Here is a 25,946-nt window from a genome sequence, read left to right as displayed (position 1 = left end):
CTATTATTATTATTATTAGTATTATTATTATAAGGTGGAATTTTAAGTTGATGAGCATAGTTTTTTATATATATATGCTGCACAAGTAAACAAAAGCCGACATTTGACATTAAACTATAGTTTAATGTCAAATGTCGGCTTTTGTTTACTTGTGCAGCATATATATATAAAAAACTATGCTCATCAACTTAAAATTCCACCTTATAATAATAATAGTAATAATAATAATAATGGTCAACTTAGAGCGAATATTGTAGAGACCTCTATGCGTTTAACATTATTACTCCTTGTCTTGGATCAAGCACATAATATGGAACACATACTTAGAGTGGGGGAAGTAGACAGAAATAAAGATACTACAAATTAAACTCTAAAATACAAGCATCTTACTGATAAACTTGAACTGGAACATCATAATCCGCATTCGTCAGAGTTCCCTGGAAACCATTGGCAATGACAACATAGTAATAATCATAAATCTCCATCATCAGAATATCCCGAGCTGCCAATGACCTTGCTTCCGCTGCTTCCGTGAAAGAGTTGGCACCAGACTGGATCCAGATTTCTGAGTAGGTGTCCACGGAGGATAGTGAAGTGTCGACGAAATTGGCTATCGCAAGGTGAAGCACCCCATCCACAAGGTAATGCCTTACCTGCAACATAATTTGTGAGGCATCACAAATGGGTCTTCTGGTACAAATAAATAAATGAAAGCGACCACAGCTATATTTGGTCTTTTTTTTGTTAATTGTAACGTTTTTACACAGAAAATGTATTTAAGTAACAAATTTATAGAAAAAAAAAATCTATGGCCTATATAAGGCCTATCACAAACTGAAGAATGCACAAGGCACTGGTGTCAGTATTTCCCTGGTCACTGGATACTAAGTTGGCAAACAAGCACATTTTTGTGATACTTTCACTGCTGCCTGGGGAGTATCCCTATTCATGCTGCTTTACGGGCAAAACCCAAACGTTCAATGGATAACCATCCTACCAGTTACCCATTTATATTGCTGGACGGAGAGAGGCAAGCGTAAGTAAAGTTCTTTGTCCAAGGACCGAAGCAATTCGACGGGCGTCGGTCTCGAGCTCCCGATCTCAGGATCCGAAGTTCAACACCTCTCCTATTGTGTTGATGTTTAATTCTACTTTCGAGGAGTGTGGATTGTAAAAATATTTGACATTTAGGAGTAACATATCATATATCATTTATTTTACCATTTCAAATTTACAAAAGCAACCATAAAAATACAAAACTACTCAGCAGAATCTGGTAGGATTACTTAAAAAGAGGGCAATACCAATCATTTTTGTAGTTTTAGAAACAATGAAAAGCATTTATATATAAATGCCATTTCAGGGCATCTAGAATTTTTTACTTCAGTGTCAAAATGGCAGGGACTGAGGTGGTTGTTGCCCTGCAACCCCTAAAACAAAAAGCATATGTGGGAACACAAGCTTTTTTAGTAGTGTAGTCTGGGAAAAGTTGCAAACCATAGAATAAGTATTATATATTGTAGGAAATCATACATTTTATTCAGAAAAAATCCACAACAAATTACAAATTGTTTACATAGGCATCAAAAGAAGCGGTGGCTTCTCAGTTTGAATACCAAACATACAAAACATACACACACAGAATACATAGTAAACACATCAACATTTTAATTTCTAAATTTGGGATCTCCCACAATCGCCGGCACCTCCAGGAAGGGGAAATGCCTCAGTGATCATCACGTCATAGTAATAATACCGTGTGCTTCAGACACCAAGACATCTCTGACAGTGTACTGCCCCGGAAAGTGCCAGCGATCATAGTCTACTCCCAAGAAAAGTTTTCCTTAATAAGTATTTAAAATCATCTCTTTCAATTTATTTTTGATCGAATTTTGCAAATTTATTTTTAAAAGGCTATCATATAGCTCATTCCAGATATATGGTCCGTGAATAAAAATAGATCTGTGACATGATGTCAGTCTTGGAAAAGGTACATACATTTTGTTTGAATTTCTTAGGGCTTTTGCACGTTAACTTTTTGTATTACCATCAAGGATTTCGCATAAGGGAGTGTGTAATAGTCTCACCTTAACTGCACCTCGGGTTGGAATGGTTGTTACAAGGACAAAGCCTAAATCTGTATTGTTTATACAGAACACACTAGCAAAGGTGTTTGCAGTGAAGCCATGACTTGTAAATGCTGTTGCCTCCACCACCGTCATGCAAATGTCACCTGTCAACGGATTCTCGAAAACTTCAACATCCTGCGGATTGTCGATGTCGATTTTCTGATAGTGGGAGACAGTGTCAGCAGAAAGCAGCAAGACCGAGACAGAGCCGGAAGCGTTTGCTGCAAACAGTAAATTCAGAATGAGCCTGCAAACTTTTTCATGTTGACATAAAAATCATGATTTGCTCGTACAAATGCTTTTAAGTTCTCCGTTTTTAATTGTTTTCCTGTTGCCAGCAACCAACATCGCATCGTTAGGTAGGCTAATCCCATTGATTGTGCCGAGTACAGTTATGTTACCTGAAAAATATAAGATTAGATTTGCTAAACTGGTGGTAACCATTGCGTGATCTTTAGTTCTCCGGTTCAATTCTCATCGCTGGAGGGCTAAAATACAAGTTATGATAGCGCACCACCTTTTGGGGGATGTTGGTTCCGTGTGTATTATGTTAAAGAACTAATTGGCAAAAGGTAGGGGACTGACTCCCAGTGTACTGCCCAATCACCACAAGGAAGGACCCCACTGGAAATAAGTCTTCTTCAGACTTTCATGGGTTATCCTTGGTGTTTACACTGAATTAATCCATCCATTCATCAATTCATTCATCCATCAATTCATTCATTCATCCATTCTTCATGCAATTCTATCTGTAGCTAAATTTAAAGAAATGAAACCTGTATATATATACACACATATATACACACATATATATATACACACACACACATATAGAAAATAAATAAGTTAAATTTGAATCACTGATGTGCAATTGTTATACAAACCTGTAGCAAAACCCTTCAAAAAGGTTACACTGCCGTTTACTGCCTGGATGGTCTCGCCCTCCTCGGTCAAGCTGCTCATAAAGGACAGGTCAATATCATTCACATAGCTGTCTCTTATACACATCTAGATGTGTATAAGAGACAGATGAATGACAAGATCAACTTACTCTCCTGAGCCTCATGCAACTCATTGATAGCTTGGCACCTTTCCTCAAGACTTTCATTGAACTGGTCAAACTGCACCATATGCTCAAGGTTCTCTAGCAAGTTCAACAAGTCAACGTTATCAATAAGACCGCCAAGCGTGATGTTAGTGAATGTTGGTGTACCGTCAAAGCTGTCTCTTATACACATCTAGATGTGTATAAGAGACAGGAATACATAGTAAACACATCAACATTTTAATTTTTAAATTTGGGATCTCCCACAATCGCCGGCACCTCCAGGAAGGGGAAATGCCTCAGTGATCATCACGTCATAGTAATAATACCGTGCGCCTCAGATACCAAGACATCTCCGACAGTGTACTGCCCCGGAAAGTGCCAGCGATCATAGTTTTCCTTAATAAGTATTTAAAATCATCTCTTTCAATTTATTTTTGATCGAATTTTGCGAATTTATTTTTAAAAGGCTATCATATAGCTCATTCCAGATATTTGGTCCGTGAATAAAAATAGATCTGTGACATGATGTCAGTCTTGAAAAAGGTACATACATTTTGTTTGAATTTCTTAGGGCTTTTGCACGTTCACTTTTTGTATTACCATCAAGGATTTCGCATAAGGGAGCGGGTAATAGTCTCACCTTAACTGCACCTCGGGTTGGAATGGTTGTTACAAGGACAAAGCCCAAATCTGTATTGTTTATACAGAACACACTAGCAAAGGTGTTTGCAGTGAAGCCATGACTTGTAAATACTGTTGCCTCCACCACCGTCATGCAAATGTCACCTGTCAACGGATTCTCAAAAACTTCAACATCCTGCGGATTGTCGATGTCAATTTTCTGATAGTGGGAGACAGTGTCGGCAGAAAGCAGCAAGACTGAGATAGAGCCGGAAGCGTTTGCTGCAAACAGTAAATTCAGAATGAGCCTGCAAACTTTTTCATGTTGACATAAAAATCATGTGCAAGGATTTGTAATGAGTATTTTGGTATCAACCATGTCAAAAAAAGCCTAAAGCTCTAAGTTTGTCCGGACTGTGCAAGGCTGTGGGGGTTCACCACTCTTCATTTCCTGTACCCATTACACCTGGATGAAAATAATGAAAATGACACGTAGAAAATGTGCCTTGCCTAGGGACCTGCATAGTGATGGTTTTAAACCCTTGTTCTCAAGGTCCAAACCACAACCGTAGTGCCAACTGCTTTTTGAAATACAGATAGTATTACTTACGAGCATTGATTGGAGGAACATACATAGTTATTTCAAATGAGCAGTCCTCTAAGTAATCTCCCTGACTCGCTATTACAAGCAATGACAGACTCATAAACGTGAACGAACTCACATCATCTGCTCTGGAAGGATACAACACCTAAAGAAAAACAATTTGCAAACACTACTACTACTACGGTGTACCTTTCATTTTAATGGTAAGATGCAAAACGTATTTAACACAATTATATCTTTGTTAAATTAATGAACAACATTGAAATGCTTTGAAGGATGTAGATGAAATGTAGTTGGATTTAAGTAGCATTATAAACTGCAACTGTCTCAAAGCCCTTGAGGTGTGAACTACTGTAGTTTGTAGAGTAACTTGCTTGCTTTTATGCCTGAGCTACCCAGTAAACCAGTCAACAACAGTAGCTGTATGGACCAATACATTGGGGTAATCTCCTACTCGTCACATTAGCCAATTTGTGTGCATTAGGTCTACGATTTATAGTCCTTATTCAAGAAGACTTATTCCACAACCAGAACCATAGGCGATATCTGCATTAACTGCTAAACCATCATAAAATTTATGATTGTGGCATTCTACATGGCCAGGAAAAAAGCACTCTCAGACTTAAAATTTGCATATAATTTACCTTTTTCCTCCATTTTTTAAATATTTTGTAAAATTTTGGGTGGGAGGCCCTCAGGTCACTGCACTGTATTTTGCTGAGTTTGATGACTTGGCCAGCTTTCTTCAGAGAGCAGCAGTAAATACATGCAAACAATAATTTGCAGGGAAATTGGTTAGTTTTTCTATGGAGATGTTGCTGGCTTACAGGTGTGCGAGAGACAGTGGCAGATCTAGGAGGGTGCACTGGGGCTCATTTACGAGCTAGCCCCCTCATCTAATCATCTAGCCTAACTTTAAAATTCGCGCACCCCCTTCCAAGACTCCTAGATACACCACTGGCGGGAGACCCTGCCAATTTCCTGTCTCCCACAAATTGCTGGAACTTGCGATCCCCGCGAGTGCTATCAAAAAAAAAAAAATGTTTTATACCCACCATTTGTTCAACATAGTTTTCTAAGGTGTTGTTATACTTGTAGAGTATTGTTGGATTGCAGCTACTTGACCCGTTTCCCGTGGTTCCCATCATTAACCATTGCTCGTCGTCGATGACGAATGAATCCCAGCTGACGTGACCCGTCGTTGAGATGGTGGTCAATATTTCGGAGCAGCCAATCAGCACTGCACTATCTGAAGGTTAACCGAACATGTGAACAGTAACAAAAAGAATTATTCTCAAAAAACTAATATCGTCTTTTAGTTGAGGGTTTACCTGAGAGGCAATGTTCCAGCTTCTTGCACTGTAGAAACCCAGTTCAAACCCAGCTATTGTCGAATTTTAAATGGAGTATGGTAGCTCAGATCCATGACTAACCTCCCAGTTAAGGGACAAGTTTGTATTCATACGGTTAAAAGGTTAAAGGTTATTCATTTATACCGCACAAAATATGAGTCTATGCACAAAACAAGTGAACTGATGTAATTGGGAAAACCAGAGAGAAAGAACTCCAAGCCAGCAAGCACCCAAACCTCAGTATGGGTATACACACTCCCTTATTCTTAAAAGCCGAGCACTCACTATGTCCCACGACAGTCGTACGACGACCCCCAACTCCAATCCCAATGAGCGCTAGATGACCCTACACCGTCTGCTGATTGTCGGTGGCAATCTGAACGGATACGTCATTAAAAACTATCCGTATGTTTTATGCGTTATACATAGAATTGGGTCGGCTGACGACCATCGGGCCTAGTGGATGCTCAACTTTACACGTTGTATGTTAGTTGGGTGGCATTGCACTGTGGCTGCCAGAAAAATCCCCCAGGGCAAGCCTGGCACAGAGCACGGACGTAAAGAAACGCATATTCTAAATGCAAACACACTGAATGGTAAAATGAATGACAAGATCAACTTACTCTCCTGAGCCTCATGCAACTCATTGATAGCTTGGCACCTTTCCTCAAGACTTTCATTGAACTGGTCAAACTGCACCATATGCTCAAGGTTCTCTAGCAAGTTCAACAAGTCAACGTCATCAATAAGACCGCCAAGCGTGATGTTAGTGAATGTTGGTGTACCGTCAAAGTACATGCCGGCTATTTCCTGGTCTCCCACGTCGTATAACTGTAAACATTTTTAAAAAAAATCACAAATGATTATAATCCGCTTTATATTTATATTAAGGCCAATAAGTGGCAATGGCATAAACAACAATCTTTATTTTCAGAGACAGGTGATGTGATCAGCATAGCACAGTTGGTTAAAACTGGTGGTTTATGTGCGCTGAACCATAAGATATTGTGACCCTGGTTCAATCACATGCAGCAGCCAAAAAAGGAAACCTGAATATCTTGACCTGAATTCTTAACCTGAATAGGCATTTTGGGGGTAAAAAAATCGAAAAAAATAACCTGTTAGGCTATGGTGTAGAGATAACATTTGGTGCAGAGGCATTATCATGGTCAGAGGCACATTTTTTCCAGGCCTGTTCACATGTTTTCAGGTGGTGTAGCTTTTGGACACCACATAGATAACGGGAGGTGCTTAGCAATTAACATCCCCTCCCCCACCCCCAAAATATCTTTTATGTGTCAGCCCCTGCTGGGGTACAATTTTAAAAGCTTTATTAAAATTGTTTTAAATATTTTTTTATTTTACCATTTTGGCATGAAAAACTGATTATGAAAAAAGGGAGAAAAGCTCTCACTGTAAATGTGTGTCACTAAAAAACATACACATGTATACAAAACATATACACGTATACATTATCTATTTACAGTGAGTAATGATTGTGTGGAACATCACACTTGTCCACTTATTGTGGGCTAATATGTACTGGTGCATAATTGCCACATGGAAAATAAGCAAGTGTCTATAGCTCAAATTGAGCATAATGGAATTGCTTGGGCAGGGTGTGTAATAAAAACCAAACTCTCCTACATAATTATTATTTATTACAATATGGATATATATTTTTTTTTTTTAATACCGTGTTATTGTATAGTTCATCAACATCTAATCCATTGAGTAGGCCACCAAGCCAGATGTCTTCAAATGATATATTAGTGAAAGTCATACTTCCTGTTATAGTCTGGTCCAGTGTGGTCAGAAGAATAGTGCTACTGTCCAAAAACACACCATTGATTAATCCCATAACACTGTAAATGTAGAAAAATTTCAAGTCAAGCACCTTCCAAAAAGTGCCCTTATATATTATTATACGTGCACCCGAGCCCAAATCGAGAACCTTTAATTCCAAGACCTCTTTTATTCAAAACCATTTTTCAAAGAACTCAATCGTCAAGTCTTAAGCCTGTCTCACATTATCGCGACCTAACAATGCGACCGTACCAACCTACGGTCGTATCTGACCGGAAGCAGCACCTGGCGACCAGTACCGACCACTATATTTTTTTCAACATGTTGAACATTCCGCGACCATCGACGACCCTTTCTTCTACACAAGCAAGTTGCTCATAGCAGCTCTCACGCTGGTTGGTGTCGGTCGTATACTGATCGCAGTGCATATAAGTTGTGATAGTGCGGGAGTTGCTTTAGCACAAAGCTAATACTGTACTCCAAGACCAAACCCCAAGACCACCACAAAATTTCAGGTCCCAAATAATAGTTGCTTAATAATATTAGATTTAGAGGGTGTGGTGGCTAAACAGGATTTAGCCCCCACCCCTACCAATGTTGACCCCTTTTTTATGACTGAAATAATAGCCTAGTATATTAGCTTAAATTAAAAATTAGAAGTGGTTGATAATTTGATAAACCATGTTCCCCAATGGTGGGCCTGAGGAAGGTGTTGATTCAAATCATCTGAATATCTTGGTAGCCCTAAAAAAAAATCCAGGATACACTCCTGTTTTGCAAGTGTACTGTACAGTAAATGTAGTCATTTTTGCAGTACATTAATTTTTGCAGTACATTAATTTTTGCAATTTTGCGTACAAAGGAGTGAGCTCTATAAACGACTCATCTGAGCTTCTTGATTCGGAAGCTGAGGAGTCTTGGTTCTGATCTTTCATCCTAATTTAAGGGGTGCAGCTTATACTTCAGAATAACATACAGTATAAAAAATTGAAATTCACGAATATAATGATAGGGTTGCAAACTGCAAAAATTTACACACACGAAAATTACCATTTTACAGTAGTAGTTTACTTGCTTTATGAAGACCTCCCCCGCCCCATGACCTATAATGATTCGCTCACCTCAAATCATCATTAAAAACAAGATCATCATTGAAGTTGAGAGGGACTGTTTGCATTAATGGTTGGTTCGCATAGACTACTGTCTCAGCCCAGGCTGAAATATCTGTTCCTGCGATCGTTGCATTTTCAGCCATAATGAGGTCGCCATTTATAATAACAAAGTCAACAAACGTCTTCTCTCCAGTGACAACATTGTTGCCAGCAACCAACATCGCATCGTTAGGTAGGCTAATCCCATTGATTGTGCCGAGTACAGTTATGTTACCTGAAAAATATAAGATTAGATTTGCTAAACTGGTGGTAACCATTGCGTGATCTTTAGTTCTCCGGTTCAATTCTCATCGCTGGAGGGCTAAAATACAAGTTATGATAGCGCACCACCTTTTGGGGGATGTTGGTTCCGTGTGTATTATGTTAAAGAACTAATTGGCAAAAGGTAGGGGACTGACTCCCAGTGTACTGCCCAATCACCACAAGGAAGGACCCCACTGGAAATAAGTCTTCTTCAGACTTTCATGGGTTATCCTTGGTGTTTACACTGAATTAATCCATCCATTCATCAATTCATTCATCCATCAATTCATTCATTCATCCATTCTTCATGCAATTCTATCTGTAGCTAAATTTAAAGAAATGAAACCTGTATATATATACACACATATATACACACATATATATATACACACACACACATATAGAAAATAAATAAGTTAAATTTGAATCACTGATGTGCAATTGTTATACAAACCTGTAGCAAAACCCTTCAAAAAGGTTACACTGCCGTTTACTGCCTGGATGGTCTCGCCCTCCTCGGTCAAGCTGCTCATAAAGGACAGGTCAATATCATTCACATAGTGACCTATGACCTCTTCACTATTGGCCACCAGGATGTCATTATCAAGGAACTGGTCATCATTGACCTCTAAATCTGCGAAGTGAATGGATGCTGAGACGGTCTGCGGCAATGTCTTACTCAGGTACGACTGCCTGATGTCGGTCAGATTTTGACCACAGAATAAGGAAGAAAGTGTTTTCACATCCTATAATTAAAAAAATAAAAATTAAAATAAATTAATTTCATTTGGTTATATAAATATAGCGCATTTCTTTGCAGATGCATATGCTTCTTTCTCAGGTCCTTGGGTAAATATGCTATTGCAGAGCAAGCAAAACCCACCAATCACCCATTTACTGTATGCTACTGGGTGGAGAGAAGGAATAGAGATAAGAGTACTTTGATAAACTGGGCACAATCGAAATGCACAGCCAGGGATTGAAAACCTGACCTCAAAATTGGGAAATAAAAAACAAAAATAGTCTTGCCCAACAATATCGTTTGCATATAGAATACGATTTTTATCTGCTTACATTGTATACTTCAAGTGTTTCTACGGTAACATTGGCAGTGAATACAATTAACTCTTCATCGCGCTGTAGCAGATGCTCATTCAAATAGTCAATCTTGTACGAATTAAAAAACCCATCGACAGTCATGTTGCCATCCACAAACATGTCACCTGAAGAAAACAAATTTCATTTTTCACTAAAGCCTCGTTCAGACTATCAAATTTTGTTTGATAAAAAAATGTGACATGCCATGGTCATGATGACATTACATCATAACCACATATAGGCACATCATGACTAAATTAGCATACACCAGTTTAGTCAAAGAAAAACTGATAATCTGGACAAACCTTTATGAGCATTTAGTCATCCTAAATTATAATTAATAACTTGTTACTGCTGCGCAGTTTTAAAATTTTGTAATAAATTGTTTTAACCGGTAATTTAATTGTAGTTTTATGGTTTTAATTATAGCTCAATTGTTAATAAATTATTGTTAATAAATATTGAAATCTATGCCTAGATTTGAGATATTGTGCAAACTAATAACTTTTTATAACGGTTTTCATTTTTTGGATCTATTTTTTCTAAATTATTTTTTTATTGCATCATTTATAAATATTAATGTATATTAATCTATGAATTTGAGATATTCTCAATTGTTTATATTTTTACTTAATTTATTGTAGTTTAAGGTTTTAATAATATTTTCATTAATTTTGCAATCTAATTATTTAAATTAACTTGTATATAATCGATAATAATTGTAATATTTAAAATTTACATTTTTGCATTCTTAATGTAAAGTGCCTTTGAACATGAGTACTCATGAAAAGGGCGCTATAGAAATTTGGCAAATAAATAAATAAATAAATTGCCAGTCATACATGTTATTAAATAAGTGGGGCCAAAAATATGCTCATGTCCCCAATTTCTTACGACTGTGTTATGGCTCATTTTATGACACCTTCGTAACAATATCCAAGGGGCGGGGCTGAGCACAATAGTCCATTTTTGTAAGACAAAGTAGAAAAATATGAATATTACCTCTAATAGTAATGGTTTTTTTTCAGTACAAGGATTGCATGTAGAAGGGTCAGTTGAATCTCAAAATTTTAATATTTAAGGCAGTCTTTCATAGGATAGAATAACATAATTGAGTGGTTCGATGTGAGCATCATAGTAAAAAAATATAGCACCAATCTTCCATATGAACATGATACTGTAGTTGAATTTACTAATACCAAAGCAATACACACATTTTTAATCAATTTATTATAACGAAGATTACAATGTAATTACCAATGATGTGTTTCGTTGCTGTGATGACTTGGTCCGAATCGTATAAAACAGTCGTTCTCAGCAGTTCTGTCAGATTTATTGAGTTGATGACGTCTATATCAATATCGCCACCAACAGTCACCGTGTTTTCAAACGTTTTTTGACCCGATATCACCTGACCCTGTTAAAAAATAACATTTTTTAGAAGACTTCTAATTTTTGCGTGGTTTAAATTGCTGGCACCGCCAACTCTATTCCAACTATATTGGCACATATTTACCTGCTTAGTGCTTTTTTTCCTTTTAATTAATATCAACACCAAACAAAGATCAATAAAATGTAAACACTAAGCAAACTTCAAATTACGATATGCAAATAGATAAACAATTAAAATTACACATTAGGACTATATTAGGCAACTACTTATAAAACTATTTAAATATTATTCATTTGTTAAAATTGACAGACTAATTATTTAAATAATATCAGACATACTGTACAGAAAATTGACCGTTTTTAGAAAAAAACATTTGCTCAAGGTCATCTGTCCCTGATCACTGAATAAAGAATCAATCATAATACAATGTGCAACTATTCCTAGTTAAGCATGTAATTCAGTATTATGGTATTTTTTTTCCATATCATTGCTTTACCATTTTATAGCTCTCATTTTACTGTTTAACCCAGTATTGTCTAAAAATTGATCTTTGCGACGAGTGACTGGTTTGGCTTGTGTTTGCCAAATTTGTATTTGTTCAGTACTGTCCACACTACCTATCAAATAAATATGATATGCCCATATTTGGTTGTAATATGACATCATCATGCCCATATATGGGCACATTTCACAAATTTGTCATACAATTTGATAGCTTGTACATACCCCTTTATACCATGTAAACTATATTGTTGTCAACTTACTGGTTTATCAATCAGGATTGCTTCCTCACTAAGATCAATGCCGTCAACCAAACCAGTGACATTGATGCCACAGCTTTCAACATGAAGATGTTCAAAATGCATTTCCACTGAAAATTACACCAAAATATATACAATATGTTAACTGGAATTTACAATGCAAATAATAACTAGAGCATTCACTCCATAGAGTGCATACCTCCGCCCCTGCGCCTGAATACCAACAAAAAACTGGCTATGTATGGCGGGCGAATCTGCAGCATACCCTCAAGAAAACAATGAAATCGCCTGTCCTATTCAGGCACATTATTTTCTTAAGTGCTGCAACATAACCTTCAAGAAAATAATTGAATCGCCCATTGTATTCAGGCACAATATTTGCTTGAGTGCTGCCTGAATTCGAGGAGACTCAATTATCTTCTTTTATGCTTGACAGTAACAAATCAAATTTCCATGACCTTCAACTTGTCCATTGACTTATTTTTGGAATCTCTTGTACCATTCCGCTAAATTCATTAGTTCTTGCATATTCTTGCTAACAGACACACAGCAGTGAATACATATTCTCCTTTGGTGGAGGTAGTAATTACAGTCGACTTATAAAGCATATATTGTGGAGACATTTAACATAAAACTTGAAAAACCAGACCGAGAAAATAATACTTAAACGAATCCTAAAGACACACTAATCCTACTCTTTCAACAAATCATGGTTGGCTGTTGATATGAATACATTTTCTCAATTTAAAAAAGTATGTATATATTCCTTCATTTACATCTACAAGCGTGAGATAAAATCCAATAAAAGGATTCTGATATTGGCAGCTATAGCTTGTAATGAAAATCTGTAATAATAACACAGTTAATTGTTTACAAAAAACAATTTTCGCAAGAAAATAATTCTATACCTGGAATTACACCATCTGTGATTCTGATAGCGACCGAATCCAAATATTCAATATCCAGGTTATTGACCAATCCCGTAACATTAAGGTCATTGTCGATGGTCACATCCTCAGCGAATCGTATCGTAGGAGCAGTAATTACTTGATCAGCACCTTGAAGCATCACTGATCTACTGAACTCATCCAGATCAATACCATTTATGAGGCCTAGAATTGAGATATAAATGCTAACATTTGTATTAATATAACCATGATAAATGTGAACTCATCCACGCAAATCCTAGGATTCCTTTGTTTTTCTTTATTTATTTTGAAAATACTTGCTTATAAATCTTCTTGAAATATCATTATCTTTGAATATGGTTATGTCTGCATGGGTAAGGGAAAGAGGATGCGTACATGATAGCTAGCTGAATGGTCACAAAAAACCACAATCTAAACATCAAACTTGATTATTTAAAAAAAACCACATACACAACATAGTTGACATTTGTCAACTATTTGAAAAGATTTACCCAATTGCATCAACCAATTTTAACATATCCAATGGGACAAATTGCTTATGGATCGATTCGTTCCTAATGTGTGTAAAACAAAAACCCAAACTTTCCGAAATGCTAAAGACATTATGAAACCCAGAATGTCTGGGTTGCTAATTGTTCTGGTTGGAAAGTATCCGTGGTAGGGTTTCAGCAAGTCAGGATTTTTAAAAATCCACACAGAGTAGAAGCTAAAAGCTTGAGCACATAGAAAGTTTGCCTAATGATATCTATGCACATGAAAACCAGCTTACCTGTCACATTGAGGCTGTAAAGATGAACAAGGTTCAAGAAAGTTTTTTCTCCTGAAATCTCATGGTACCCAGTTTTGTATACGGCATCATTAGCCAAGTCCACTATGTCCACGTTGTTTATTAATCCAGACACAGAAAGGTTACCAAGGATGGTGAGATTTTGTGTGAAATGTTTCTCTCCAGTAACAACTTGGTCACCTGTGAGGAAAAAAAAAGGTGAAGACACACATCAAATGTGATGTTGGTAATGTGTTTTATGCCCATATATAGTCATGATGTGCCTATATATGGTTATGATGTGCTGTCATGAGCATATTTAGGCATGTCACATGCTAGACATAGCTTTATTATTTTTTTCAATGGGTTCATCAACTGATATATGTTTTTTTAGATGGGACGGCAATGTAGCAATAACATATTCATAGTATCAGAATTTAAGAACAATATTAATGGCTGTTAATGAATTTGCAATTAAAGGTTTAGGTAAAAATTTCACCTCGTATTACCTCATTTTATGAAGAAGCACCCCTAAATTAATGAGTCCCCACTTTACATTTGCGCCTCCCCATCAGCACCATATCGAGCATCCTAGATAGGCTAATGGTCCCGAAGCACTGGTGTGATGTAATTGTATTTAGGAAATAAGGATGAAGAGTTAAAATTATTAAGGATAACTGGGGTTGAAAACACAGCAAATTTCATTCTATGTATGCATTACTATACTGTACCGTATATCTTAAGCGTGTTTTCATCAAGGTCATTGATGTCAACGCCATCTACAAGTCCTTCGACCCAAAGGTCTCCTAAGATCACAAGCTCTTCAACAGTCTGATCGCCAAGGAAGGTAATGTTTGATGTGATCGTGTGTGATCCTGTCGTCGTAACAATGTCAGTCAAAAGAATACCTAAACAAACATGAAAAATATTTATAAATAATATATCATGATGTCTTTTTGGAGATGTATTGTTCATCAAATTACAATGTTAGTGCATACTTAAATAAAAATATGTCTCATTATACCCACAAATCAAAACCTTGTTTATATTTTCTATGTAGGCAGATAATATTAAAATGGCTTCATTTGTTTGTTAGTTATTTTTGTTCCAATTTACAATTCAAAGCTAATATTAACTCAATAAAATTAATGCTTTACCCACACTATCAAATTTTATGTAAAGTAACTAATATGCCCATATTTGACTGTAATATGACATCATTATGCCCATATATGGGCACATCACAAATTATTATTAGATAGTGTGGATATGACAAAGTTTGGTTACTATATTAGCTCAACTTACACAAGTATAATTTTAGGCATTGGCTCATATTCAGTCATTTTTATATATTTTAAAAATAGGATACTAATATGATTTTTAAGGTAACAATCAACCAAATTGTTTAAATAGCTTCTTCATACCATTAACCTCTGGTGGAGCAGTAACATTGCCATATATATAAAGGTCATCAGCGAACGTGTAGTCGCCTTCCATGTGAACAGTTCCTGAGGCGTTCATCACAACCGCACTATTTGCATATAATTCAGAAAGGTCAATGCCATTAATTAGACCATCTACGTTGACATTGTCCTTTGTGTGGGTGTCCGTTAGGAAGTACTTTTCGCCATTTATAACTTGGTCTTCGTCAAGGAGGACAAGATCGCTCAATGTCTTGCCATTGAAGCTGTGTAAACCGTTGGTTGTTAAATTGCCAAGAATCTAAAATAAACGTACTTTGTTTCTTAGTTATGCTTGCCATTTTTATTGCAAAAACTCTTGCAGAAATATTTCATTGTGTCAAAGAGATGTTCTATTTTCCCCTATGATTTAACAAACACTACATTAAACTTCATATATCAAAAGCAGTTAAATTTGCATTTTATCAATTTATACTTTTTGGTGAAATGCATATTAAAGAATGTTACCTGGCAATTGTTGCAATAACCAGCAACTTATCAACTCTGTATAATCAACGATTAACATGTTGTTAGATTTACTGAATATGCCAAATGTATACATTATTTACATATTATTGATATAAGCTTAGCGACTCACCTCAACTTCACCTAGGAAAATAATCTGACCCAAGGTCGCAATGACATCATCATCAGCCCTCACAGCGCGTTCATTCAAATCCACAATGTCAATATCGTTGATCAAGCCAACAGTTAAATTTCCCTCAATTGTTACAGGATTGAGGAATGTCTTCTCACCTTAAAAATAAAAGAAAAAATTGTTTTATCCAATTGTGTCCAAACCATCAAATTTGTATGCCCATATACAGTCATGATATGCCTATATATGGTCATGATGTAATGACATCATTACCATATTTATTGTTTTTGTCAAATATAATTTGATTGTCTGGACAGGGCTTATGAAAAAAATCTGACATAGTCTGATCAAACAATGTTGAGTCTGAGGGTGCATTTCTGCTAAATAACGCAAAAAACACACATTCTTTTTAAAAGGTTAAATTCCTTCGGAAAGCATTTCTTGTGAAAAGTGCAACTAATAAAAACATGGTAATGTGAGCATTGGCAGGTGGGCGGAGCTTGTAATGGCTATCACCAACTGAAGTTTAAATTGACCTTACTTCCTGCGAGCTACAGCTCATGCTGCAAAAGAAGTAAACACAGCGCAAAAGCACGAAAAAATTATGGTAAAGCCTCAAGCATGTCATCCTGTTGGTTTAATCTTTTTCTTCGCCACAAAACACGTTTTTCAAACGCCAACCCTATAACGAATGAGTGCTTTTAAAACGCATTCCTAACCATGTTTTTCTTTTTTTGCTGGGAAAAAAATACTTGTTTTTTAATAACTGTATAAAAACACATGTTATTTTGCTTAGCAGAAATAGGCCCTGACAAACAAAATCTAACAGTTTGTCAGACTTCAGAACATGACATACCATATATGGTCTGTACTGTATCCTTGGTAACCACTTTGTTCAGGAAGTCAACATCTACACCGCCAAGCGTATTATCAACAGTTACGTTACCAACAATGTGCACGTCATTCGCAAAAGTCAAGTGACCAAGGACAGTTTGACCACCAGTAGTGAGAAGGATATCTAGCTCATCCTCATTTTCACCTGTAATGAAGATTCAAACACCATCTTAAGATAATCTGCACTTTACACATAATTTCAATGATCAGAATTAAGTAATAAGTTTTTGTTAATGCAAAAACCATAACACAATAAGTAAACAACATTAAAAACAGAAACTGAATAATAATTATACTGTAATTACTACAATAAATTTATGAAATAATTGTATATATTAATAGCAATAACACACACAGCATAGACCTTATCTCTAAATAAACATAAAAATTGTATCTTACCCAAGTTAGAGCGTATGCCATCAATACTTTTCAAGACGTGCATTACGTCAACGATTACATCGGATGAGAAATTCAATTTGCCTGAAAGGACTTGTGTCTCGGAGCTATTCACTAACACGACATCCTCTGGGATTCTAAGCCCATCAATGGTCCCATTTACAAACATGTTTCCTTCTACCGTTACATTACCTTGAACAGTCAGTTTACCTAAAAACAGAAGTTTTTTGAAAAAGAAAATCAGACAAAATTCTGAATAATTTTTCACCTACGTGGAAAAACTAGATGGTGACAAAATTTAATATCAATTTATTTCAATTCAATTTTATTGCTTCATTAGCCATCAAGACTATTTTCCTCCAAACACACAATAACAATGAATACAATAAAACAAATAATATACAAGGGGTAATTTTTAAATCTTAACACTAATAGGGCATACATAAGAGAAGCAGTTCTAATGTCAGAAGGAGAGGATGTGGTGGTATCGAGAGCAAGGTTTTATGACTGAAAAGTAAAAAGCAAAGGGAAAAAATGAAGTGTATAATTTAATGTGTATCAATGCCGTACCTTTAGGTACGGCATTGATGTCTAAGAAAATGGTAGATAGAAGATCCTGGGTTCAAATCCCAATTGGGGCTGTATGTATTTTTTCTCAAAAAGTTTTTACCATTAATGTAAAGAATAGAGTATCACCTGTCATATTGTACTCAACATCTGGCTGCATAGTTGTTGCCTCAAATTCTCGAATGTTGACACCATCTATCGTGTGGTTCCCCCAAATGCTTACATCACCCTCTGCAGTTGCATTTCCGAGGAAGTCTTTATAATCTGTAATGAATTGGATAAAATAAAATAATGCCATTAGAAGACGGGGCTGAAATCAATAAATGCAAGTATATACGACCAACTTTCATAGACGAGCAACAATACACGAGCAAGAATATCTTCAACGGTAGCAGGAACGAGTGGTGTCTCCAGAAATTTACCGACAAGGGGTACAAAATGTCCAGCAATGGGTCCAAAGCAAGGGGCCGACTAAAGCCTCGGTCAGGGTACCAGAATAAAAATACCTGATAGGGTTCAGGGGAAGAGTTTTTATTACTTCGTATGGCAACAACACTAAAATAAATTATAATGAACATACCAGTGAAAATAATAGTTTGATTCCTGTAAGCCTTATAGACGGCGTTCTCTTGTAGGTCATAAAGATCAATACCATTCAGAGTGTCAACCCGGACGTCTTCATTAAATCGGACATCACCTTCAATGATTAGGTGGCCACTAAAATGTTGCTCACCATCCCGTAAGAATATATTGTCTTCGTTTACGGCAACACCATCAATATCCCCTCTAACTTGCAAGTCGCCTACAAAAAAAAAATGTTACATCTTACTTTCGTTTTGACAATACAACGTCCCACTTCAAAAATGTGAAAATGAAAATTCCGATTGGAAATTGGCCAGATATTAATAACTTTTAAATATTTTATCACAATAGCTTGTGATACATTCTTTGAAGTTTGTCCCAAAAAAGCTGTTCACACTATCTTTGGGAATCCCCACCGAATATTGGTACGAAAACAACATACATTTAATCAATAAATGTTGTTTTTATCAAACATAAATATGATTTAGCTAGTTTAATCTAACATTTGATAGATTTGAAAAATATAAAGGATCTACTAAATGTAGACCAGATCCAATCAGGCTAGGCCGAGATGATTAGGACAAGCTGTCACAGTAAAAGTGGCCGTCCGAAATAATTGTAGGATGGCTGGACGACTCGCTGGCTAAGCCTATGTTATTGAGTAACTAAGGATGAACACTATTCCGTCAATTTTAGGTTCAAACATATTTTTGCTATCATCTTAACTCACCATGCGGTGCAATATGATTTTAATTATTTCTTTGTCATAATTATTATTAATCAAATAAAATCTGGAAAGTTAAGTACTGCTACTGAAGTAAAGTGATTGTTTTAATAACAAATTTTCTATTTTTTAATTCTTTAAAATATATTCACCTATAATATTCAGGCCATTTCTGAATGTTTTCTTCCCATAAATAATGTTGCTTCCATTTTTCAAAACAAGATTATCCACATCAACTCCATTTATAAGACCATCAATGTCAAGGTTTTCAAGAACCACCAGATCGCCAGCTATCGTCAGTGGTATATCTATGATCTAAATAAAAAATAAAAACATCAAATGACAATGTCAATCAATGTAACTTACAACTAGTGGAGGATTAAAGAGATAAGGGCAAGCCAGCACGGCCCTCCCCTCTACAAATTTTTCAAAATTATTAATGGCACTCTCAGACCAAAATTTGATTAATATTTAAAAATATTTACATATAAATGAATCCACCACCACTAATACTACTATATATGAATTCCACCCCACCCCCCTAAATTTTTGAAAAATTATTTTAAAAAATTTAGAAAAAATAAAATTATAATCAAATTCTGAGAGTGCCATTTCCAGCCATCTAGGGTTGCCATAATCACATATTTTGTCCTCAGCCTCAACCAATGGTGGGGCTGAGATGTGTAGACCCTGGAACTGTCACTGACAACCAAAAGTATCACAGTAAACAATAAAATTATCAGCTAGTACTAGGACTAGTACTAGTACTAGCATAGCTAGGACTAGCCATGCTTTTTTTTTCTTTAACAAATCAAAATGATTAAAGGGGTCTTACCACAGGCTTGTCGGTTAGTACAAGATTTTGGTCAAGTTCAGTGAGATTGATGTGAGAATTTATGAGATTGGACTCGACAGTGATGGAACTACTAACAACTGTGGCCGCAGATATTGCATCAAAAGATTTTTCACCTAAACAAAATGCAATAAAAAATACGTAGAACCTCAATAACAGATTCAAATCACAAAACAGAGTCGTGAAACATTTTTAACCATTATTACTTATCATTTATTATTTTATTTTTTTCTTCATTTTTATTATTTTATTTAATTTATTTTCTTTTTTTTTAAATTTAATTATTTATTATTTGTCCAGAAATGAAGTTATTTTAATCTGAAAATTTTACCTGTTACAACTTGATTATCACCAGACAATGTTACGAAGTTTTGCAACCGTCCAATTATAGCTTCAATTTCAGGCCATCGGCGGGTTGTATTTTCGGCTAGCTCTGCAATTATCAGTCCATCAATTTCACTGAAAATAGACCCACTGTCCCCATGCACTAAAAGCAAGAGTACAGTGATGTAAGTAAATATGATTTATGTACAAAGAGTTAAAAGTGGTTTAAAAATTAAGAAATAGATAAGAGAGTACTTACATGCACTTGCATTTAATGAACCAATTGTATTGACATCAGCACTGAAGACTTTCCTTGCGGTAATAACTTGTTCTTCTGGAGAATTCAATGCCACTAAGTTATCCAGTTCACTCTCAACTTTAGCAATTAACGCATCGGTGTCATTCACAAGCTGTTTCGCCACTTCAATGGCGGCTGTCGCCCGGTCATGCAATTCTTGCACCGGGTTCTGTTGCTCAAACGTAAACATATAAATATTGGTGGCATCGGGATCAGTTTGAAATCCAGCGACACTTAGATATGCGACACCGTCGACGGTATGCGAACATAAATCTCTTACACCGGCTGGAATGGTATCCCAATATGGCTGGTAAGTTGTCTCCCGGAAGCACCAACCATCGTAGTAGAAGTACCTTGCCGTCACGCCACTGGATAAGACGAGAAGCTGAAATCGGCCATCTGGCGTTCGGATTGTATGCCACTTCTCGGCTTGGTTGGCTTCAACATACTGAAATATTCTAAACTCGCCTTTGTAATACTTGTAAATAATAGATTTTTCATCTGTTGATATTAGAGAAGAATTCAATCAATAAATGTAGCTTTTAATCTTTAAGGCCTTGTTTTACTTGACAAAAATATGTGGCATGTCTAAATATGGTCATGATGACATCACATCATGGCCATATTATTATTATTATTATTATTATTTATATCATTTATATAGTGCCTTTTCTTTGTAGATACAAAGTGTTTCTTTTTCCCTGGTCATTGGGTCCATATGCTTAAATGTTTCTGCTGGTAATCAGCGCAGGAGCAATGCAGATAAAGTGTCTTTGCTCAAGGACACAAGCGAAATGTACAGCGAGGGATTGAAACCCCGGCATTGAGGTTCGGGAACCAAACCGTTCCCTCTGCACCAAACCGCCATATATAAGTGTGTCAGTTTTTTGTCAAATAAAATTTGATAATCTGGACAAACCATTAGTATTTTGGTAAAATCATAGATATTTGTCATGAAAAATCCAGGTAGTGTGGAAAAAGCATTACTGGTCCATAATTAAAATCTTTCACACCCTAAACCAACTATAATACTTTTGTTTATAAACACTGATGTACAAACTAAATTGTTGATAAAAAAACATTCACATTATATTTTGGAAATATTTCCATATTATTTAGAATGTATTACCGTATATACTCGAGTATAAGGCGTACCACGTATAAGACGATCCGTGTATAAGACGACCCCGAGAGAAGAAGATTTTTAAAGGATGTTTGTATATGTGGGGCGTGTAAGATGACCCTTCTGTTTTATGATCTGAATTCCTACTTTTTTTTCCTGCTTTTTATGGTCCTAATCTAGCTGGCTAAAAACAAAGCCAAATGCAAGGCTAATCTTCCAAATACCATTCATCAAAATCTTATTTCCCCATATATAAAATTGCATTTGTTCATACTAACATTTAATAGTTTCACTGCAGTAGTAAATTCGCGTCTTACAAACGATCTGCACAGAAGATAAAAATTTGAAAAATCTAAAATATTTATGTTGTGTGCATAAGACAACCCCTGTTTTTTTTTTATCATAATTTGCTATTTTAAGCCTCCTCTTATATGCGCGTATATACGGTATTTAAATTCTCTTACCATCCAATTTCAGCCTATTGACTGCGAGAGCAAGAAAGAATTCCTGTTCAATTCCCTCGCCAAATGAAAAGAATTCAAAGTCAAGGGCGCCCTCTACGTATATATATTGATAGTGAATGAAATCCTCGGCGATGTGACTGTACACAAAGATTTCTGAGACGCGTCTGTGGTAGAGCCGATTGCTGGCGGCAGCAATGAACTTCAGGTTGTGAATCGTGAAGGCACAGACGTCAACAATGTACAGGTTGACAGGAAATTTGCAGACTTCATCAAAATATGACCCTAATAATAAAAACAAAAGTCCATGAAAGGTAAAATTTTTTGTTACAAATTAACATCTTCACTGCCAGGAATGTGAGTTCACACCAAACAAATTTTACTCACAGCACTAAGGACACAAGCTCACGTCCACAACTGTCTACATAATACTATTATATTGCACGTAAGCTAGCTGACAATGGTCGCCAGAACATGAACTCTCACGCGGCAGACCTAGAACCAGGGTTGCAGGACTCCGAAAATGAATTATTTTACAAATTTACTACTATACTAATATTTTATCATAACTTTATTAAAGAAATACTTTTCTGAGTTAAACTTGGCCTATAGAAAACCCCGCTTTCCTATAAACCTGGTTACAGGCCTGAAATGGCTGCCTAATTCCCTCTGTTCAAATTAAATGTTTCGTAATGTACAGTAGTTGCATTTATACAGCACTTTACACCGAAACAGTCTTAATGCACTTGAAGTATAGAGTAGATCTGACAGCAACTTGCTTCCCCTTGTTGCTTATCTTCTCACAGTGCAGCTACCCGTTAGCTGCCGTGCGTCTATACGAGAAGATCCCGATCCGGATACCAAGAATATGATGATCGAATCACTGGCCAATAAGAAACTGGAAATTGGAAACGCGTACGTGTGATTGGACCGAAACGCGCTCAACTTGCTAAGCGTTAGTGGTATCCGGATACTGCTAATGGTTAGCGTTAACCGATCGGGCATTCTTACGCAGGTGCTAACAGTTAGCGCTAACGTTTAGCTCCCGATCCGGATACTAGGGCTCTCGTAAGAACCGGGCTTAAGTGTTTGTTCCAACTATTTATAGAGAATAGAAACAGTGCCACTCCAAATAGTAGCTGAAGCCAAAGGAAAAAAAAAATATAATCCCAAACATTAAACAAGGAATAATTTGTATGTATGCTCATTTTAAAAAAATAATTTATAAAAAAGTGCTTAGATACTTCTTGTATTAGGCCTACTTTAAGTGCTAGGTAAATATTAGGGCGCTTTTGATTGCAAATAATGGTAGGACCTAGAACGTAACAGCGTCACCAAGAGGTAATCTGCATGTGCAACCTTGAGTTCTCACTGTCGCTTTGGTTCTAGGAACGTAGTTTGGCCTGGATCTACATTGTGCAGAGAATGCAGGATGGTCATGGGTGAGTAAATCTGTTCTATAGTTATTTGGGGAATATGTTTATTTTCAGAATAAACATGGAAATAGCGCTTATTTCAAGACATAACATTGATAAGCCTTGAAATTATATAATTAAGTGGTAAAATGGGAAGTGGGCACATGTCCCCCTACTAGATCCCGCCTGGTTTTGTCGTTGCGCAAAGCAAAAGCTTCCCATTGGATAAATGGAATTTACCTTTCCATTCATAAGCTACGCCCTGATCTGTCGAATTAATTAGTTGTTCGTTGATAATGACTAGACACCATACTGAATCAAGTACAAATGTTTCAAGTAAAATCGCTCCATTTGATGGTATTTCCTGCTCAGGTTCAAACACTTGAATGTCCTTGTTGAACTTGTATAAAACTGTACACAGAGCTACAAATCTACAAGCTAGAAGAAAATATACAAACAATAATCATCGTTATTATATAGTCCCGGCTGTATAAAATATTTCAGGTATGCAATAATTCAATTTCTTTTTAAACAAGAAAATTTTCACATCATCATCTTAGCTAATGCAGTACTTTCATTATTATTCTTAATCATCTATAAAATTTCTTTATAAATATTACATTTACCCATGTATCAACATGCTAGATGTACATTGATTTATATTACATTCATATACCGTATTTATTTGAATAAACACCCCAATTTGAATAAACTCCTCTTCTAAGAGCCTCATTTGTAATAATAAACACTTCCCTCGAATAAATGCCCCGAAATGATTGTAAACAAATCTAATGGAAGCAACATCATTCTCAACACATTTTATTAAATGTTCTACTCCAATAGAATTACAACCTGGTTGGGATCAATACGTCTTTACTATTACATAATAATACATTCTGACAGTAATTTTGTTTCATACATTTACAGCGAAATTAAGCCATACGTATCTGTTTTACACCAAAAAAAATAATAAACACCTCCCTCGGATATTTCCACCTCAAAAACTCCTCTCAACAATAAACGCTCAGGGACTAGGGACATTAGCTGTGGTTTGGTGCCTTAAAAATTTAGATGCTCTGGTTCAATCTGGCTTAATGGGTCTTAGATCACACCTTATAATAACAGCCTAAAATGAGCCAAAATCAACCTTTATAGAGTGCCTATCAAACAACCGACCAACCAGAACAGGGCAAGGAATATACATGTGTCCTACAAACACACATGTATATGTATTTTACACTGTCACTTTTTGGGACCTTGGCAACAATATCCAAGGGGCGGGATTTAGCAGAATGGTCTATTGTTTGCGTGTCTTCCTCTGTTTCCCAAGGGCATGTCTTCTGAACCCTTGCACAAACGTAAAAGAAGATTACATACATTAAAGTCAATCATGACATCATCTCTGCAACTTTCAATGTTATTTTTCTATCCCCAACCATGCACTAATTTTTCATTTAGTAAATAGTTTGCTTCCCAAACATGCACTAATTTTTCATTGCATGGTTTGCTTCCTAACCATGCACGAATTTTTCATTAGTGCACTTGATCTTATTAAGTAATTACCTGTAATTTCTGTCAATACCATATATGAGCTACCATCATCCATAGAAAACACTGCAATGTCTGTCAGAGTAGGTGTGTTCAATATCTGAAGTTCATCATAATCCGATGTACTCTACCAAATAAACAAAAAAAAATCTTCACTGAAAATTATTCCTGTATATAAGCACTTATATCTATTTATATTCTGTGCATACATGAGGCTTTCCATCCCAAAACGAGCAAACTCTCACTATGTAACTAGCATATTATTTTTATTATTATTATTATTATTATTATTATTATTATTATTATTATTATTATTATTATTATTATTATTATTATTATTATTATCTTAGGATAAGAATGTGGAAGTATTGTATACTTTAGTACAGAGAAGAAGCCATTAGTTTTACTCATAACTTTGGCAATAATAAGTCGATTCCAGTGAAATGACCCATCAATATAAAGCTTATAACGTGGAGAACATCATAAGTTAAAAATTTTCATTTTTTGGTCAATAATGTTGGTTTTGGGATGGCAAGCCTCATACATACAGTTCACTCTACAATTCGAGAGCTCTTTAATTCTGAGAACCCTTTAATTCTGAGAACCCTTTAATTCGAGGCCACTTTTTAAAAGTACAAACCAACAATCTTCAAACTTTTAACAAAAAGTTAATCTTCTAATTAGCAACCTAACCCTGAGACCACCCACAATTTTTAGGTCCCAAAGGTAGTCTAGAAGTAGAGGGCAAACTGCTTGTAGTAGAATAGTGCTCTACACATCT

At 35.9% G+C, this 25,946-nt stretch overlaps 1 protein-coding gene across 1 annotated transcript in view; it reads right to left on the bottom strand.

Annotated features, from left to right (window-relative positions):
• The window catches only part of LOC117102365, a gene marked incomplete in the record, with an annotated part of 38,752 nt that overhangs the window by 4,084 nt on the left and 8,722 nt on the right, over positions 1-25,946 (bottom strand). The window contains 27 exon segments of the mRNA XM_033242627.1: positions 391-653; positions 3,818-4,080; positions 4,409-4,547; positions 5,458-5,651; positions 6,378-6,585; positions 7,451-7,619; positions 8,682-8,946; positions 9,430-9,721; positions 10,050-10,198; positions 11,331-11,490; positions 12,231-12,337; positions 13,136-13,339; positions 13,926-14,123; positions 14,654-14,830; positions 15,347-15,644; positions 15,981-16,138; positions 16,837-17,019; positions 17,274-17,480; positions 17,967-18,101; positions 18,418-18,639; positions 19,296-19,458; positions 19,979-20,112; positions 20,328-20,483; positions 20,580-21,119; positions 22,206-22,487; positions 23,858-24,055; positions 25,181-25,292. Coding sequence (XP_033098518.1) covers positions 391-653; positions 3,818-4,080; positions 4,409-4,547; positions 5,458-5,651; positions 6,378-6,585; positions 7,451-7,619; positions 8,682-8,946; positions 9,430-9,721; positions 10,050-10,198; positions 11,331-11,490; positions 12,231-12,337; positions 13,136-13,339; positions 13,926-14,123; positions 14,654-14,830; positions 15,347-15,644; positions 15,981-16,138; positions 16,837-17,019; positions 17,274-17,480; positions 17,967-18,101; positions 18,418-18,639; positions 19,296-19,458; positions 19,979-20,112; positions 20,328-20,483; positions 20,580-21,119; positions 22,206-22,487; positions 23,858-24,055; positions 25,181-25,292 — 5,576 coding nt within the window.

The sequence above is a fragment of the Anneissia japonica genome, unplaced genomic scaffold (assembly GCF_011630105.1).
Source record: "Anneissia japonica isolate Jap-2015-1 unplaced genomic scaffold, ASM1163010v1 scaffold2326_len296723_cov167, whole genome shotgun sequence".
Lineage (NCBI taxonomy): Eukaryota > Metazoa > Echinodermata > Crinoidea > Comatulida > Comatulidae > Anneissia > Anneissia japonica.
The sequence above is the reverse complement of the archived record's forward strand: the minus strand, read 5'-3'. Positions and strand labels throughout refer to the sequence as shown.